Below are 18,133 nucleotides of genomic sequence, written 5' to 3'. Positions count from 1 at the left end.
TCTTTTAAATATTAATATATTTTATTGGCTTATGTATGTGTGTATTATGCTGTTTTTGAGAGTATAAATTCAAATTACTGCTGGTTACTTTGTTTTAGGCTGCCAGCAAACTGGAAAGCTTAGGAAATGCACTGGAGTCCATGGAACCACAGAATGCGCAACTTTTTTATAGAATTACCATAGCCTTCAGCAGAACCGTAAGTCAGCTTACTATGAACCAGAGGTAACACCTAGAGTGGGGAATATGCAATAAGGCAGAAGTTTGAGGCATTGAACAGCATAAGCCTAGAGTGAAAATGTGATATGCATTTACATACATGGTACAGTACTAAGAAAAGCATTTCAGAGGTGATATGGTTTGTAGCTGTCAGCTGACATTAGGGAGACTTCAAGGAGGAAGTGCCATCTGTTAAACTTTCAAGGGTAGGAAGATGTCTGCAAGGAAAAAGAAATAGGAAACAATGTATTTTAATCAGAGCATGGGATTATTCTTTGCTTTTGTTTTAGGAAACAATTTCCCCCCAAAAAACAAATTTTAAAGTAAGTAATAGAGGGCTCGGTGCGAAGACATAGTAGTTAAAGTCCTCGCCTTGCACGCGCCAGGATCCCATATGGGCGCCGGTTCTAATCCCGGTGTCCCTGCTTCCCATCCAACTCCCTGCTTGTGGCCTGGGAAAGCAGTTGAGGACGACCCAGGGCCTTGGGACCCTGCACCCATGTGGGAGAGTAGGGAGGAAACTCCAGGCTCCTGGTTTCAGATTGGCTCGGCTCCAGCCGCTGTGGTCACTTGGGGAGTGAACCATCGGACGGAAGATCTTTTTTTTTCCTTTTTCTTTTTTTTTTTTTTTATCATTTTTTGACAATCTTTATATGGTTAATTTGGATAAAAAAAAGTTCAAGGGCTATAGGAAAATGGGTAAGACTATTATTTCCATATTGTTTCCTTCATGTTTCTGAGGAAAAGGGGAATATTGAGGAAGAAGCCCCACCCAGTTTCCCATCCACCCCAGGTCCCAGATGTGGGCATGCTCTGAGATACTTGCTTAAGTGGTTTTAATAGTTCACCAGTTATGAATCGCTGCCAGTCACGCCACTCCAAGCATGATGAGATCGTTGAAGAATCCACTGATTGACATAGTCCATCATAGTCTCCATTTGCCCAGTATTTTGCTGCCAACATATAGCTGAGGTGGTTGATTGACTTGTTCTGTCTTCTGTCTTTTCTTGGCTAGGGTTCTGAGTCTGGCATTTCGATTGGGGAGATTCCAAAAGAAACTTTGAGGTATTCCCAGACCAGATTCTTGTATGTTCTAGCAAGCACAGAGTCCGGCACAGTCCATCACCACGATCAGCTGGTGGTTGCAATTGCTGGGTTGGTTCTGTTTTCAGTCCTGACTTCCACTGGAACCAACGGGTGTTGCAGTCCAGCCTGGTTCTGCCCAGCACATACTCAGCCCTCACATCAACCAGTGGGAGCTGCAGCCTAGTCAGAGCGACCCACAATAACCCCCACCAGGCCTACCCCCTACCCTGGTTTGCCAGTATGTGTAGCAGACTAGTCCAGTCTGTCCCACATTCCATTTGGCTCTCGTACATGTTGATGGGCATTGAAGCCTAGTTCGATCTAACCAGCTCAACTCTCTAGCCCTCACGGATGTTGTTGAGTGCCTCTCTGTCTAGTCACCCCAGCCTCTGTCCTAGTTTTTGTGCCCTCCCATGGGAGTGGTAACCCAAGAGGGAGGAGCCCACTATTTCCCTCCCAGGTCTCTCTCACTCCCAGATTACGCACTCTTCGGGTGGTTCTGTGGTTTGACTTGACAGAATTATTCCCCAGTGCCAGCTTCTGCCAGCTGATGCTGTGGCTAAGGCCAAACAACCCTCACCCACTCTAATTTATGCTTGCACCAGTAGGAATAATCAGCCCAGCCTGGCTTTTCCCTAATCTAGTCCACATGAGGCGCACAGGTGTTATAGCCCTGCCTAGTCTGGTCTGCCCCCATCCCAGCCTACGCTCTCCAGTGGGAGTAGCTGAGCGGACGGAAGATCTTCCCTCTCTGTCTCTCCTCTCTGTATATCCGCCTTTCCAATAAAAATAAATAGATCTTTTTTAAAAACGTAAGTAATAGAATACTTGGGTGAGGGAAATGATTAATATCAAACTTTTACTGTAAGCTTCCAGGAATGGCATAGAAAAATACAGCAGAATTTCTGTAAAAGGCTGGTGGTAGATAAAGCCAATGACTGCAGCACCAGCATTCTATGTGGGCACTGGTTCTAGTCCCGGCTGCTCCACTTCCCATTGAGCTTCCTGCTTATGGCCATGGAAAAGCAGCAGAATGTAGCCGCTGCTACATTCTATGTGGGAGACTTGGGGGTGCTCCTGGCTTCAGATCTGCTCAGCTTCAACCATTGCAACCATTTGGGGAGTGTACCAGCAGATGGAAGATCTTTCTCTGTAAAATTGCCTTTCCTATAAAAAAATTTAGAGCTTAGAAAAAAGTTAAAACTGATTCAAACATGTAATGAGGTATTTTCCTCTGAAAAGTTGTTCTCTTTAAAAATTAAATATTTATTCTGACAGCATGGCCATTTCTTGAAATTTTTGAAGTTCTTTCCGAAAAGATTCTAAAGCATCTTTTAAAACATTTTTATAGGTGACATAAATCTTTAGGAGGAAAGTAAACCTTACCCCTAGTTTTTATAATTGTTTCTGAAGATTTATTGTATTTATTTAAAAGGCAAAGTTGTTCCATCCTCTGATTTACTCATGAAATAACTAGAACAGCCATATGTAACAGCATAGAAACAAGACCCAAGAACTTCATCCTAGTCTCCCACATGGGTAGCAGGGCCTCAGGCAGTTGGACCATTTCTGTAGCCTTCTCGGGTACATCACTAGTAGGAAGCTGGATCTGAAGCAGAGTGCCTGGAACTCCAAAAGTGGCACTCCAGTATGGTATGCTGTCATTGCACGTGGCAGCTTAACCCACTGTACCAATACACTAACCCCAGCCATTGTTTTTAGAATTAAAATATACGTGTATGGGCCCAGCGCAGTAGTCTAGTGGCTAAAATCCTCACCTTGCATGCACCAGGAACCCATATGGGTGCCGGTTCTAGTCCTGGTTGCCCCACTTCGCATCCAGCTCCCTGCTTGTGACCTGGGAAAACAGTCGAAGACGATTCAAAACCTTGGGACCCTGCACCCATGTGGGAGATACAGAGGAGGCTTTTGTCTCCTGGCTTCAGATCGGCACAACTCTGGCCATTGCAATTGCTTGGGCAGTGAATCATTGGAAAAAGGATCTTCCTCTCTGTATGTCTGACATTCCAATACAAATAAATGTTGAGATATATATATATAATGTATAATATGTAAATATTATATTAATAATATATGAAATCATGATTATATGTATATAAAAGATATAATATATAATAATATATATTATAAAATCATGATTTTCTTGTGTAATTTATGAAACAGTCAAGACCTGAACCAGGCGACCTAAACCCCACTGAATCCCCAAACCCCAAGGTTCATGATACCAACACCCACCTAGAAAGTGGGCCACAGGATCTGGGCCAAGCAACCCCAAACCCACCAGTTCCTCCCTCTTTGGGGCTCAGGAACCCAGCACTCACCGCACAGATGGGCCCTAGGACCTAAAACAATAGCCCAACCCTGGAATTCATATACTTGGCCCCTGCTGGTCCCAGGCTGGCATGACCCACCTCACCTCAGCGTCCACAATCTTATCACATAGCCTGGCCTAGTCTAGTCTGCCCCCTGTTCCAGCTCCTGCTGGTGAGTGCTGCAGCCTATCCCAGCCCAGCCTGATTGCTGTCCTGGTCCTAACGTGAACTGGCTGGTGTTGCAGCCTGGCCTGGCTCCTTCTGCCCCTGCCCTGGTTCTCAGATCTGCCAATAGGTATCGTGTGCTGGCCCAAACTGGTCTGTCCCCAGACCTGACCCACAGGTACTGTAACTGGCATGATCTGGGCTGCTCCTTGCCTTGCTTCTTGTGCTCACCTGCAGGGACTGCATCCCAGTGAAGGAGTTTTCCAAGCTTCTCCATTGAGTCTCCGCCCAGTGGCAGTTCTTGTGCACACCAGTGAGTCATTGGCCCCGTTTGACTTTGTCCACCACCTGTCCTGACAAAAGCAATGGCCTTGTTCAACTGGACATACCCATTCAGGTTCTTGTTGTTGGGTGTTGCAGCCCAATGATACCTGATCTGCCGTGCCCAGACACAGCTTTCACATCATTCAGCGGGAGTCAAGACCTAGTTTGGCTTGTTCTACACCCAACCTGACTCTCACGAGTAGTGGGTGCTGGATTTGTGAGCCCACGGGAGGGGGCCCCAGCGATGCTTGGAACACCTAGCTCGAGTACTTGGACTCGCCTGCAACAACATGTCCTACTTATTGAAGAAGGTGGAGCAGTGGACGCAGGCCCTGTTGTAAAAGGAAAATATGACAGCACATTTGATGCTATAGCAGAAGAAGGAGAACAGAACCAACTGGACAACTATCCCAAACAAACGATGACAGCAAAAAATCTCAGTGATGAAGCCAATGGACAATGGGAGGGTGACATCATCCTTGGATCAGTGAAAACGGCAACGTTTCAGAGAACTATCCATACCACTTGGACAGAACCCTAGGAATATATACACATTGAGGTTCTGGATTGATATATATATCCCTAGGTACTGGGATATATGGAAAGTCTCCCCGCTTCCTCCAGGAACAAGAAGTAGCAGCAAATTTAGAAGCAATGAGTTCACCCAATTTTCCCTAGACCTCGATCCTTCCCACTGTAATCAACTATGTAATCATTATTAAAAAATAAATAAAAATTTTAAAAAGTAGTCAAGAAACAGTTTAAAAAAGGAGTATGTAGAATACATTTGTGTAACATCTTTAGAAAAAAGCCTAGTTTTCAAGATACTTGTTTGATAAAAGCACTGTGTTTTAGGCTGTGTTAGTTGGGATACATGATAAATTCTAATAGATGAGTTGTCCATTAAAATTTTACTTTTCTTTGATTATTTCATAATTGTATTCCTTGTTTTTACTTCATTCTTCTGAAATATACAATATATTTAAGAAAAAGTAGAAGCGTTTGCCCTCTACTTTAATCTAATCCTTTTTTCCTTTTTTAGTGTGGACGTAGTCAACCCATGCTTCAGAAAATTCAGACATTATTAGAAAAAGCTTTTAGTTTAAGCCCTCAACAATCAAAGTTTGCTACAGAACTCGGATATCAGATGATTTTACAAGGCAAAGTTAAAGAGGCATCGAAGTGGTACAAGACAGCCATTACACTGGATGAGACTAGCGTCCCTGCGCTGACTGGTAGGCCTACTGCTCTTTCAGATACCCCTAATACACACTCAAGTCATAATTACTTAAGCACCTGACATCAAAGAAGACAAATGTATTTCATGGTGTTGAAAACTTCAGTCACTCTTCACCATGCACAACGGGAAAGAGACATACCTTTAAAATTTTCTGTTACATACGTCATATCTTAAGGCAATACATTCTTATTACATAGCTTTTATAAATTACAAATTGTAGAGCAATTTCTGTATGGTTTCAAGACAATCTGTTTTATTTTCTCTCTATTGTTCTTTGTTCTTTTTTATATATTATTTTCAAATCTGAAACTTTAAAGTTTCATGATGGGGAAAATGTCTTACTAATGTGATTCATGTTAGTTTGTAGTGCACATGACCAAATTCCTGTAAGCTTTAACTGTTTTTGTCCTATTTGATTTCAGGATGTATCAGATGTCAATTAATAGAAGGAGAATTAGAAGATGCAGATCAGCAGCTAGAATTCTTGAATGAAATTCAACAGTCCATTGAAAAATCTGCGGTATAGTATTTTATTTTTTATCTGGTTGTAGATCCCAGCTATTATAAAATATGACTGTTTGAATTGATTCTCTTACTTTGTAGTGACACTGAAAGACAAATGTATGCTAGTTTTAATGTGTGACTGCATTATAAATTCACCTCCATACAAAATTAGACTTTACACATATTCTGTACAGACCTGTGCAGCCTAATATTTAAGTTTGTATGAACAGTTGCAGGAAATAGCATTTGAAATGTATTTGAGGTCTAAATAAAAATAAATGGCATCAAATTGAATGGAAACAACTTCAGAAAATGGTTTATTTTCCAGGAGTTAACCTATTTGCATGCAGTTCTTGCTATGAAGAAAAATAAACAAGAAGAAGAAGTTATGAATTTGTTAAATGATGTCTTGGACACTCATTTGTCACATTTAGAAGATTTACCTCTTGGCATACAGTATTTTGAGAAGCTAAATCCTGATTTCTTGCTAGAAATTATTACAGAATATCTAAGTTTCTGTCCAATGCAGGTAAGCAGTTATAGGACTTGTTTTCAAGGAGACAGTTATTTAATTTTTTGCAGGAAGTGCTGTTACATTATGCATTGACATCTTAAAATAGTATTTTTATATCTCTTCGCTAAAATGGTTTTTAATTAGAATATCATAGATTGCTGTGATAATGCAAGCATTGGGTTACAAATATTTGTAAATATTAAAATCTTTAATTCAGAATGCCTGTTACTATTAATTTTTGAGTTCACTCTGAAACTTCAGCACAAAGTATCCATCCAGTCTGAACATAGTCAGAAATTAAGTTATTATATATAACTGTAATTATTGGGTTGGATTTTGGATTCCTATGTGAAGTCAAATATTGTGTTGGAAAAAAAAAAGTTCTTTTCCCATCTTGCTGGTACTCCTCCTACTTCCTGGAATGACACCATGTCTGGTGTCTTGGTCAAAACAAGGAACATTTCGCATTTCTAAAACAGATACTCAGATTTTGGAAATTACTTTTTGTATTTTCCTGAGTAATTGCAAGTTTTTAACCATGTATTTGAAAGGTGGAATGACAGAAAAAGTAGGGAGAAATATTGATTTTATTTCCCATTACTGGTTCACTCCCCAAGTGCCTACAACAGCCAAGGCTTGGCAGACCAAGTCAGAGAACCGGGAATTCCGTCTTGGTCTTTCCACAGGGGTGGTAGAGGCCCAAATCCTTGGGCCACATTCCTCTGCTTTCTGAGGCACATCAGAAGAGAACTGAATTGGAATCAGGGTAACCAGAACATCAACCAGCTGATATGGCTGATATGAGTTGCTGGCATTGCAAGCAGTGACTTGACTCACTGTGCCGCAGGGCTCACCCAGTTAACTCGCTTTTCAAAACAGAGGAGTCAAGAGGAAGGCAGTGAGACCATTCATCACCAGAACCAAAGTTCTTGGCATTCTGCTGATCAACGGCCTCAGTGCCTGTTAACAGGGAAGTGACCTCTCAGAAAACTCACTGCTTTTCATTATCAGGTGTTTTTCCAGGCTTTCATGACTTTTTATTTTTAAACTCCTCCAAGAATCATACCTGGGAACGATCTTAGTCTCCCATTCATGATCTATTTTCATTTATTTGGAAGCTAGCATGCATTTTTTTAAATATTCAATAGTGGAGAGCTATTAGGTTTTTATTATTTTATTAGGGGAGCATAGGTTTTTAAAGTATCCTGCACTTTGCTACAAGCTGGGGAAATAACTTGTAGAAAGTAAACAGCAACCCTTGCCTCAAGGCACATATTCTAGCATGAGGAAACAGAATGTAATGGAATTAATTATGCCATACTTACAAAGTAGGGAAAATAATGAGCAAGGAGAGGCAGGTAATTTTAGATATAGTGGTGAGAATGGGCCTTATTAAAAGCATAACATCTGAAGGAAGACTTGAAGGGGATATCTGAAAATAGCATGTTTCAGACAAAGCACACATTTGGTGCAGAAGTTGAAAGGGGCACGAAGAAAGGAATGGGGCCCAGACGGAGGAAGAGGGAGGAGCATAGTCAGAGAAGACCAGACCCAGCAGGGCCGTGGCCATTGCTATTAACTTCTGGCTTTACATTTGAGTATCCAGCTTGATCCAGCATTTTAAAGAGTTTCTCTGGCAGCTGGGCGATAATAAGTTTTTAGGTGAACTGAAAAAATAGTGTATTAAGTGGTAGGTGAGTCTCTAGTTCAACTAGCCACCATATTTTTCCTAAAATGATTAGAAGCTACCCAGCATTTCTATTGCTGTTTTTGTGATGAAGCGCCAGAAGGGCAGAGTTGTCTCACAGCTTCATTGTCCCTTTTAGATAGAGTTCTGTTTTGAATCTTAATCCAGAGAGTGTTGTATACTTCTGTTTTTTTTCTGGAATTGCACCTGAAATTGCAGTCAAAATCATGGCTGGTCTCAAGAATTCTCAGAGGACAGCTAAGAACAATCTCAGTGCATCACTTGCACTTTGCATGGTTTTTCCTTTATGTGGAAAAAGAATTTCTTGTGACACTATGCAAAGAAACAAACTCTGATTTTTTAAATCACATTAAAACTCTCAGTTCTATAAAAGAAACAATACTTACCATGACAAAGAGATATTATATAATGCTGAATTTAATTATATGGATTTTAAGTGCCATAGGGATTGAATAAAGCTGAAATATATTCTAAGAAATGATAGTCATATTTTGAATACCTTTTAGGAGACACATTTTTTTTGTTGTTTGTCTCAAAATGGAAAGATGTTGCACTTTTTTTTTAACATTGATAATGGCTCATTAAAGAAGTAATTTTTCTTTAAGCCTGTACATTCTGTATGTGTTGGCAGACAGTGTGGTGCATAAGGTTAAGACCCTGCCTTGGACTGCTGCACCCCACCTTGGCATGCCAGTCCAAGTCCTGGCTGCCCCTGTTCTGATCCGCCTTACTGCTATGCTCCTAAAAAAACAGTGGATGATGAGCCAGTAATTGAATTTCTATCAACCATGTAGGAGATTCAAATGGAATTCCAAATTCCCAGCCTCAATCTGACCCAACCCTGGCTTTTGCTGGCATTTTGAGACTGAACCAACAATCAAATTAAAGCAGATAGAAAATCAGTCTCTCTCTCTCTCTTCTCCCTCTCCTCCTCTCTCATCACTGTGTCTTTTCAAGTAAATTTAAAAAATAAAGATATAATAACATTTAAAAATAATCTATGTGTCAGGTAAAGTTGTGGGTAGGGAATAAAGAAGATCATTTTTCATATAAATAATACAATGTCCATAAGCTAAGCAAGAAGAACAAAAATAAGAAAAATTGAAAAGCTAAGCAATATTCTAGTGCTACTTTAATTAGAGAAACCTTTGAAGGTATATAACAGGCCAGACATAAAAGGGGGAGAATAAAACTATGAGACATTTCATGTAGTACATGTTTGTGTTCTACCTTCTGATTTCTACTAGAAAATCTCACATCTTTAAACCTGACTTTATAGGTACTGTGGAGAGTAGTGAAAATAACCGAATTCAGTAAATCACAAGGGAAGTCTAGAACTTGAACACTCATTACTTTGTCAATTCTAGCAAGAAATTCCACTTACCAGTTCCTTCAGATACGTTACTTTGATGACGTTTGTAAAGAGAAAAGCTCCTTTCATCATCAAGCCAATAATTGTGTAACAATTTCATTATGATGCTAAAAAAAATGTACGTGTTCTGTCTGTACATACCACGAAAATAACATAATATTGGTCCAACCATAGCAAAAGCATTGCAAAATAAATATGATAGGGGAAAATTCAGAAAAAAATTAGTTAATTTTGATAGTCACAGTAAAATTAAGTTATTCATTTTTACCCAAACACTGTTTTCAACGTGTGAAACGATCTGCTGATTTGTTTTCTCTAGCCTGCAAGCCCTGGGCAGCCTGTGTCTCCGCTTCTCAGACGTTGTACCTCAATCCTGGAGACTATTGTAAGAACTGTTCCAGGTCTTCTGCAGGCTGTCTTCCTAATAGCAAAAGTAAAGTACTTTTCAGGTACAGTATCCCTTAGAAGCTTAAAATCACCTTTTTATTTTGATGCTGGTTAAAAACAGGTGTTAAACAAGTAGTTTGAGTCTTTGGGAATTAAGATGCCTTGCTGACTATTTTGTATGTCATGGTAGCAGGTAAAATTAAGGAGCATAACTGAACAAAACGTAATTTATAATCTCTTCTTCCCCTACTCTCCAGCAAGCTTGAATGGGAGCTGTTCTGCCATTCTGTATTTCAGACCAGTCTGTCTGCAATATGACAGTGTCTTGTTTGCCTCATCTTAGGTGATATTGAAGCAGCTCACAGTAACTTGCAGCACTGCCTGGAACACAGTCCTTCTTACGCAGATGCTCATCTCCTGATGGCACAGGTTTATTTGTCTCAAGAAAAGTTCAAGTTGTGTTCTCAGTCTCTCGAACTTTGTCTGAGCTATGATTTCAAGGTAAGCATCCAAACTCAAACGTAGAAGACTTAACACCCTCCTTCTTGAATCTTTAATGAATACTGAAATATTTGGCTGTTTTGTATTCTATAGTCTGTGCTGTATTTCGTGTGTGTGTGTGTGTGTGTACTTAATGACAAAAGAACTAAAACTAACGGGTTTTTTGGGGGGTTTTTTTTGTTTTTTGTTTGTTTGTTTTAAAGATTTATTTATTTTTATTACAAAGTCAGATATACAGAGAGGAGGAGAGACAGAGAGGAAGAGCTTCCGTCCGATGATGATTCACTCCCCAAGTGGCCACAACGGCTGGTGCTGCGCCAATCCGAAGCCGGGAGCCAGGAACTTCTTTCCAGGTCTCCCATGTGGGTGCAGGGTCCCAAGGCTTTGGGCCGTCCTCGACTGTTTTCCCAGGCCACAAGCGGGGAGCTGGATGGGAAGCGGGGCTGCCGGGATTAGAACCGGCGCCCATATGGGATCCTGGTGCATTCAAGGCGAGGACCTTAACCATTACACTGTCGTGCCAGGCCCTGAAACTAATGTTTGATCTTTCTGCTTTCTAAGAACTTTGGCTTTATTTTCCATAAAACTCCATATTGTAATAATCTGTTCTATGCAACAATGAATGTAAAAATAGGACATTACGTAGGTAAAAATACTTGTTTATTTGAAAGGCAGAGTTACAGAGAAGAGTGGGAATCTTTTATGTACTAGTTCATTCCCTAAATGCTACAACAACCGGGTCTGGGCCAGGCTGAAGCCAGGAGCAAGGAATTCCATCCAGCTCTCCTGTGTGGATGTAGGAGCCCAGATATTTGGACCACCTTCTGCTGCTTTCCCAGGCAGATTGTGAGGGAGGCAGATTGGAAGTGTAGCAGCCAAGACTGCAACCAGCACCCATATGAGCTGGTGCTTTGCAGGGAGAGGCTTAATCTACTGCTCCGTAGTGCTGACCCCAAGATCAGCCTTTTTTGTATGCATTATAAAACATTTTTTACTACCTGTTTCTTTCATGGAATTTTTTTAGTTCATTGTTTGAAAGAAATGTTATTTTCAAAAGTACTACTCTGTTTTAGCCAAGAGATTTTCGAGGTTTGTCCAGTATTCCCTCATCATGAAAGAAAGGCCTAATGCTTGCTAAGTTCCCCAGAGCCAGAGCGGAGCTCCTACTTCTGAGTTCAGTCTACTGAATCTTCACCCTGTTAGAGTGCTAGAGGATGAAAGTTCGAGGTGAGATGTGCAGAAAATACCCCTTGCTTCTCAGGACAGTACTTCTGAAGTGTCAGCACTAAAGCTCTATCCTCTGAGAGAAGAACACAGGCGTGCACAGCCACTGGGAGCTGCACAGGTCAAGGCGACACCTGGCGAAGGCTGAAGAATGCAGCATGAAAGACTGTGACTGCCTTGCTACCGTCCTGGATCATCTCCTCTCTGACTTCTTTCCCTCCCTCGTTTGTCGTTCTTTTATGTTCCCTGTCTATCCTGTTGATAGTTAAGTACACAGGTTTTGTTAGCATGTATTTAGGAGTGGTATCAAAAGAAACAGCCAACATTTGATTAAACTGTCCGGAAACATTTAACCCTAAATTACAAAAATAATGAAACAGAAAGTGGACACACACACGTGCATACTTTTACTGTGTTTTTGGAAATCTAATAACTGTGTCAGTATTTGAAGTCCCAGAGGAAGAAATTATTTTCCTGAAAACTCAGAAATTTTTCCAGATGTGTTCATTAGCCGTATAAACTTTGCTCGTATTTTCTCTTTTGCTATAGAAGAAAGTTGTGATCACCACTGTGTCATCCTGTTATGTGAGCATTCCTGTTAGCAAGAATTGATTTCCCTGAATCTAAGTAGCTCTAATCAGTAATCAGAAGGTCAAAAAGAGAACAGAAATAGGTCTCAAGTGCACATCACAAATGTGTTCTCCCTAGTCCTGTTATGTAATATTTGATGGATGGCAAATTGCACATTAATATTGTAAACTTTTCACGAAAGTATTATTTTGTATTTTTTTAAGGTGAGAGAATACCCTTTGTATCATTTGATAAAAGCTCAGTCACAAAAGAAAATGGGAGAAATACCAGAAGCAATTAAAACTCTGCATATGGCAATGAGTTTACCAGGAATGAGAAGAACCAGTGCTTCCTCAGAATCAAAATACAGGAAAACTGAAGTTGATACAAGCCATCGTTTATCAGTTTTCCTTGAACTGGTAGAGGTTCATCGCTTAAATGGAGAGCAGGTAGGTCAAGCTTTAATTTATTGTTCAGACCTAAACCTTGTTTCACTAGGATGAGTGGTAAAATTTAGAAATAACTATTATTATTATTCTGCACCAGAACACGTTCTTTCTGCGATCTCCTGAAAGTTAAGCAAAATTAACTTCTAGAGGGCTTTATAGGTCAGTATGCTTATGCTGACTATCAGAAACTGCAGTGGTATGACTTATAATTGTATTGACCACCATGAGAGGTCATTATGTAATACAGTTTTAATGAATCCCCAACAGGATTTACTCACACAGACACACAAGCACTACTGTAATAAAATGAAAGTATCAACTTCAAATTTCTATAATATAAAGAACAAAAGAAATACTTATTGAATATGACTTTGGTGAAGATTCAGTAAGTATTCAGTATCCAATATTGAATATTGAATAAGGTAGCATAGAATCAGATACCTTAAAAATAATCATATATATGGATAGATTTATATACAGATAGATAGAATGTAATTCTGAGAGAATTAAAATCTTATACGAAACAAAGAATATAATCTACATCAGTTTTATTTGGGGACACAGAAGTTGCTAATTAGTTATTTTTAAATTATAGTGGAAATTAAGAAGCTTCTGTTTCTAGACACTTTTCCAAACACAAAGAATTTCTATGTTCTTAATAAGTTAAAATACATTTGGTAAGCAGGACCTTTTCAAGCATATTTAGCTAATTCTAAGTATTTTAACACATTTAAACATTTCTAAGAATGTCATGGCATCTACAAAGCTGAGTCTTAAAATCGATGACATTTTGACTTACTAAAGAACTCATTTGAAAAAGGTAAATTATTCACCTGTGTAACAACCAAAAATGTTGTTCCAGTAGAAGGATTAAAATAGTCTGCTGCCTAGTAGAAAGTCATTGTGAACAGCAGGTGACCATGGATTCAGGAACCCAGCCCACTTAAGAGGGTAGCAATGAACACAGAAGTTAAGACTACCTGAGTTTGAATTGTGAATTAGCTTTTTACCTCTCGCATCACAATTTGTCTGTGAAAGGTGGGGATAAAGATAGTAACTGTCTGAGAGTAGGTTTGTGTAAATTAAATGGTCAAATCTAATTCTGGGTACACATAGGTTCTCGTTGAATTGTAAAATGACTTTGCTTAGCAACTAGTATTGGTTTAGATGTCAAAACATTTGTCCAGCTAAAAAATATCTATGGTCACATCTAATTTTATTCTCTGAATTTGACTTTCAGACTTTGTGCCTTTCAGAAAATTCAGTACTTTTTGTCATGAATATCATACCTATATCAGCGTTCACTATTCATTCTGTCTTACTAGAAAATTTCTAGTGTAATTCGATAAATATCTTGAAAGACTTTTAATTTCATTCTGACAGCATGAGGCAGCAAAAGTTTTGCAAGATGCCATCCATGAGTTTTCTGGAACATCTGAAGAATTACGTGTTACAATTGCCAATGCAGACCTGGCTCTGGCTCAGGGAGATGTTGAGCGGGCTCTAACCATGCTTCGAAATGTTACAGTAGAACAGCCTTATTTTATAGAGGTCAAAGAAAAAATGGCAGATATTTATCTGAAGCACAGAAAAGAGAAGATGTTGTATATCACATGTTACAGGTAAACAGTTATTTGAGTCCACTAGATCTGACACATCTACATTCTGAAATTAATTTCTAATTTACCTGTAGTCTTCCTTTCTAATATTTACAGATACTTTATAATTATAAATTCTTTCACAATTGAGGTTTTGTTACCCTCTGTCATCAACCACAATCAGTATAACGAAGAAATTTGCTGCCTCAAAAATGTCATTATGGCTATTTTGAACTATGGATTCTCTAGTTTCTCAGCTCTTCTCAACAAATATTTCTAGTCCCTGAATCTTCCTGTGTGAAAAACTGCATAGATTCTAATAACTTATGAACATTATGTCGTGTAACACCAATCAGGCACATATAATACTCAGTATAGCAGTTGTCACAAAAGAAAGTTATGGCTTGGTGTGCAACACACCAAGGTATGGATTACAGATTTTTTTTGGTGAAAGGACAGTAAATTTTAAATTAAAAAATTTTGTTTAGAATTCACATAAATGTACATAAACTCAGGCTGCTGTTCCTCTTAAACAGAAGGGTAAATATGAAACACACACTGAAGCAAAGAAAAAATTTATCTCTTAAGAACATAGTAAAACTGATGCATTAGTTTAAGATTGTTTCAGCTATATTATATAAATACCAAAGCTTTAAAAGCTATTCATATTTTTTTTGTAGACTGAGAGATTGAAACTAAGGAGCACTCTATACGATTTCTTTAATTTTATTTTTAAGATTTATTTATTTGTATTGGAAAGTCAAATATACAGAGAGGAAGAGAGACAGGAAGATCTTCTGTCCGCTGATTCACTCCCCAAGTGGCTGCAACAGCCAGAACTGAGCCAATCTGAAGCCAGGAGCCAGGAGCTTCTTCTGGGTCTCCCAACTCAAGTGCAGGGTCCCAAGGCTTTGGGCCATCCTTGACTGCCTTCCCAGCCCATAAGCAGAAAGCTGGATGGGAAGCAGGGCAACCAGGACACAAACTGGCTTCCACATGGGATCTTGGCTCCATGTGAGATCCCAGTGCATATAAGGCAAGGACTTTAGCCACTAGGCCATACCACACCAGGCTCACGCTGTGTATTTTGATAGCTGAATTGGAGTTCCTAAGTCATATATTTTATGATCAACAATATCTTTAATGAAAATAAATTATGTTTAAAATAGGGTTGATGTGTTTTAGATGAACAATAATGTAACAGTATGAAGCTATAGATTTTTGCTTAATTTCTGGCATTAATTAAAATGCTTGTCATTTGTAAAATTGGGATAAGAATTAACTTTCTCATAGTTATTGTGCCAATTATATAAGTATTGTATGATAGAAACTTAGCACCGCAATATTAATTAAATAATTTTATCTTTTGACTAAATTAACCTAAATTTTGTGGACAAAAAAGTAAGTAGCAGTAATACAAGTAATGTGATTACTTGTATTTTTACAAGTAACACTTTGAAATAAAATTGTTCTGTGACTATCAGAGCTCAGGATGTGTAACAGAGATCATTTTCAGAGTCTTCATTCCCATATCATTTCATAATAAAGATACCAAAATATGAGTTGAAAATTAAGTTTAATGAAGATTTACGGTTGCTGTCTAATACTTTGTTACTTAAATTTCAAAAGCTTTACCTAGAATAAACAATTTGGGTGTTGGTATGGGTGATAGTTTTTTTTTTAATTACACTGTTGGATATGTAGGAAGTAATTTTAAATTTGATAAATACATTATATTATTGTTCATTGTATTAGTTTAGAAAATGTACTGATTAAATATCAGTGTTTTAATAATTATTAAATAATCAGTAATTAGTGTATTAAACTAATTATTAAATGATTAGTAAACAATTCGTGCATTAATTACATACTCTAAGTTGGTCTGTGTTGCAGAGAAATTGCTGAAAGGATGCCCAGCTCTCGAGCTTTTCTTCTCCTTGGTGACGCATACATGAATATTCAAGAGGTAAAGTTTTTCATGCTAGTAAACTTAGATTTTCTTTTGAAACACTCTAATGATCAATATAACTTTCTTTTTATTTATATATATAAAAAATTTCTTCATTATTACATTTAACTTGGGAAAATTCAAGCATCACAATAAAAGAAAGCTTCCATTGTAATTTTTTTTAAATTTTAATTTTTTTCAAATTGAGATCCAGTAATTGAGCACCCTCGTTATTGGAACTAGATATCATGCCAGAAATGTGTCTTAATGTGAAGGGGAGGGCAGCAGTTTAAGATGGTGTTCTATACAAGGAAGCAGTCCTCCAGCTCTGTAATTTGTGATACCGCTAGAAATGAAAACTAGGATGTCATCTCTTAGTTCTCATGATGTTGCTTATGTAGATTAGAGTGATTAGCATGGATAAGATTACATTTGATCTTAGCTAAAATGCCAAGAAGTGAACACATTGGTAAGATTATACCACTAAGTTATACTTACTCTACTCACCATCACATTTTTGGAATTGCTAAAGTTCCTGGAATTTAATATATATTTAGACATCAAAAATATTTCAAATGTTAGAGCACAGTTACAGAAATGATGCCATGTAGTAGGATCTCCTTAAGCTGTTTTAATTGCTTTTTTATGTGTCTCATAATATTAGCCTGAAGAAGCCATAATTGCATATGAGCAAGCATTGAATCAGAACCCAAAAGATGGAACATTGGCAAGCAAAATTGGTAAAGCCCTTGTCAAAACTCACAACTATTCAAAGGCAAGTACTTTATAGTGTGAAATGCACCTTATGGATGAAACTTAACCTGTCTTAGAGAATTCTTCAGAGTACCATTTACATCTTTGATAGCTGCAAATTCCAGATTTGTATCATGAACTGAGATTTGCATTGTAGACTTTTTCAGTGTCTGAAATTCTTTATTGCTCCATCCGTGGAGATTGTTTGCAGGTTAAAATTTACTTCAAGCTTCATGTTACACGCATGTCCTTGCAGCCGAATCAGTTGCATGAAGTTGTTGTTCTTACATCTTACATTATATGACAAAGCATGATAAGTGTACTTTCTGTTGTGAGAATCTTAGAAAATTGCATGATTTTAGGGTGGGTTTTTTTTTCCTATTAGGAATAACAAGTTTTCCTTTAACTTGTTTTCTTGCCCTATTCCTAAGTCAATGTTAAGCGTATTTCAGTAAAATTTATCTAGGATAAAATCTGTAAAATTTTCTTTGACATGCACAACTCTTCAGCCATTTATGATAACAAATGTTAGTTATGTTAGGTGGCATTGGATTTTCGGGAAAAAAAAAAAACACAAATCCTTAATAATAGTGTAGTTGTGTGCCTAAGGCTCTTCCTAGCTTCTTTCCAACTGCATTTATGCTTTCAATCCCTATGCTTTGGATAAAATACCTGTGATTGAATATCATTCTCATTGCCATTGTTTTCCTAACTGAAATGGATTTTGTTTAGGCAATTACTTACTATGAAGCTGCTCTGAAAAGCGGACAGCAGAATTACCTTTGCTATGATCTTGCTGAGCTCTTATTAAAGTTGAAATGGTATGACAAAGCAGAGAAAGTTCTTCAGCATGCTCTTACTCATGAGCCAGGTATGAAAGTCTTTCTGATTTGAACAAAGACTGATAAATCCAGTTTGTTTTTTATTTACTGTATGTAAATATGTATTTTTGTTCTCAGTTTTTTCTATATCTATTTGGTTACATGGAGAAACATTTAAATGTTTTATAATTTTCCTAAATAGTGTTTAACACGGGAATTATTTTCTTCTTTGACATGAATTGAATCTGAAGACCAATTTTTGAGCTGATTTTAAATTTTCATGTGAATGCAGAAATGTGCCAGAGAAGACGACAGCTTTAAACTGGGGAGGTGGAGGTGTCAATGATGAGGAAAATGAGTTGAATGTCCATTGTATCGCTATACTTTATTTTTTTTAATTCTTATTTTCCGTTTTACAA

General features: G+C 38.1%; 1 protein-coding gene across 1 annotated transcript in view; it reads left to right on the top strand.

Moving 5' to 3' along the window:
• The window catches only part of TTC21B (tetratricopeptide repeat domain 21B), a 69,237-nt gene that overhangs the window by 14,423 nt on the left and 36,681 nt on the right, over window positions 1-18,133 (top strand). The window contains exons 8-18 of the mRNA XM_058664578.1: window positions 99-197; window positions 5,168-5,360; window positions 5,788-5,885; window positions 6,198-6,398; window positions 9,783-9,912; window positions 10,194-10,351; window positions 12,370-12,594; window positions 13,978-14,216; window positions 16,086-16,158; window positions 16,805-16,915; window positions 17,626-17,764. Coding sequence (XP_058520561.1) covers window positions 99-197; window positions 5,168-5,360; window positions 5,788-5,885; window positions 6,198-6,398; window positions 9,783-9,912; window positions 10,194-10,351; window positions 12,370-12,594; window positions 13,978-14,216; window positions 16,086-16,158; window positions 16,805-16,915; window positions 17,626-17,764 — 1,666 coding nt within the window. The remainder of the gene's footprint in view (window positions 1-98; window positions 198-5,167; window positions 5,361-5,787; window positions 5,886-6,197; window positions 6,399-9,782; window positions 9,913-10,193; window positions 10,352-12,369; window positions 12,595-13,977; window positions 14,217-16,085; window positions 16,159-16,804; window positions 16,916-17,625; window positions 17,765-18,133) is intronic.

Source organism: Ochotona princeps, chromosome 5 (assembly GCF_030435755.1).
Source record: "Ochotona princeps isolate mOchPri1 chromosome 5, mOchPri1.hap1, whole genome shotgun sequence".
NCBI classification, from domain to species: domain Eukaryota; kingdom Metazoa; phylum Chordata; class Mammalia; order Lagomorpha; family Ochotonidae; genus Ochotona; species Ochotona princeps.
This window is presented reverse-complemented; position numbering and strand designations above follow the sequence as displayed.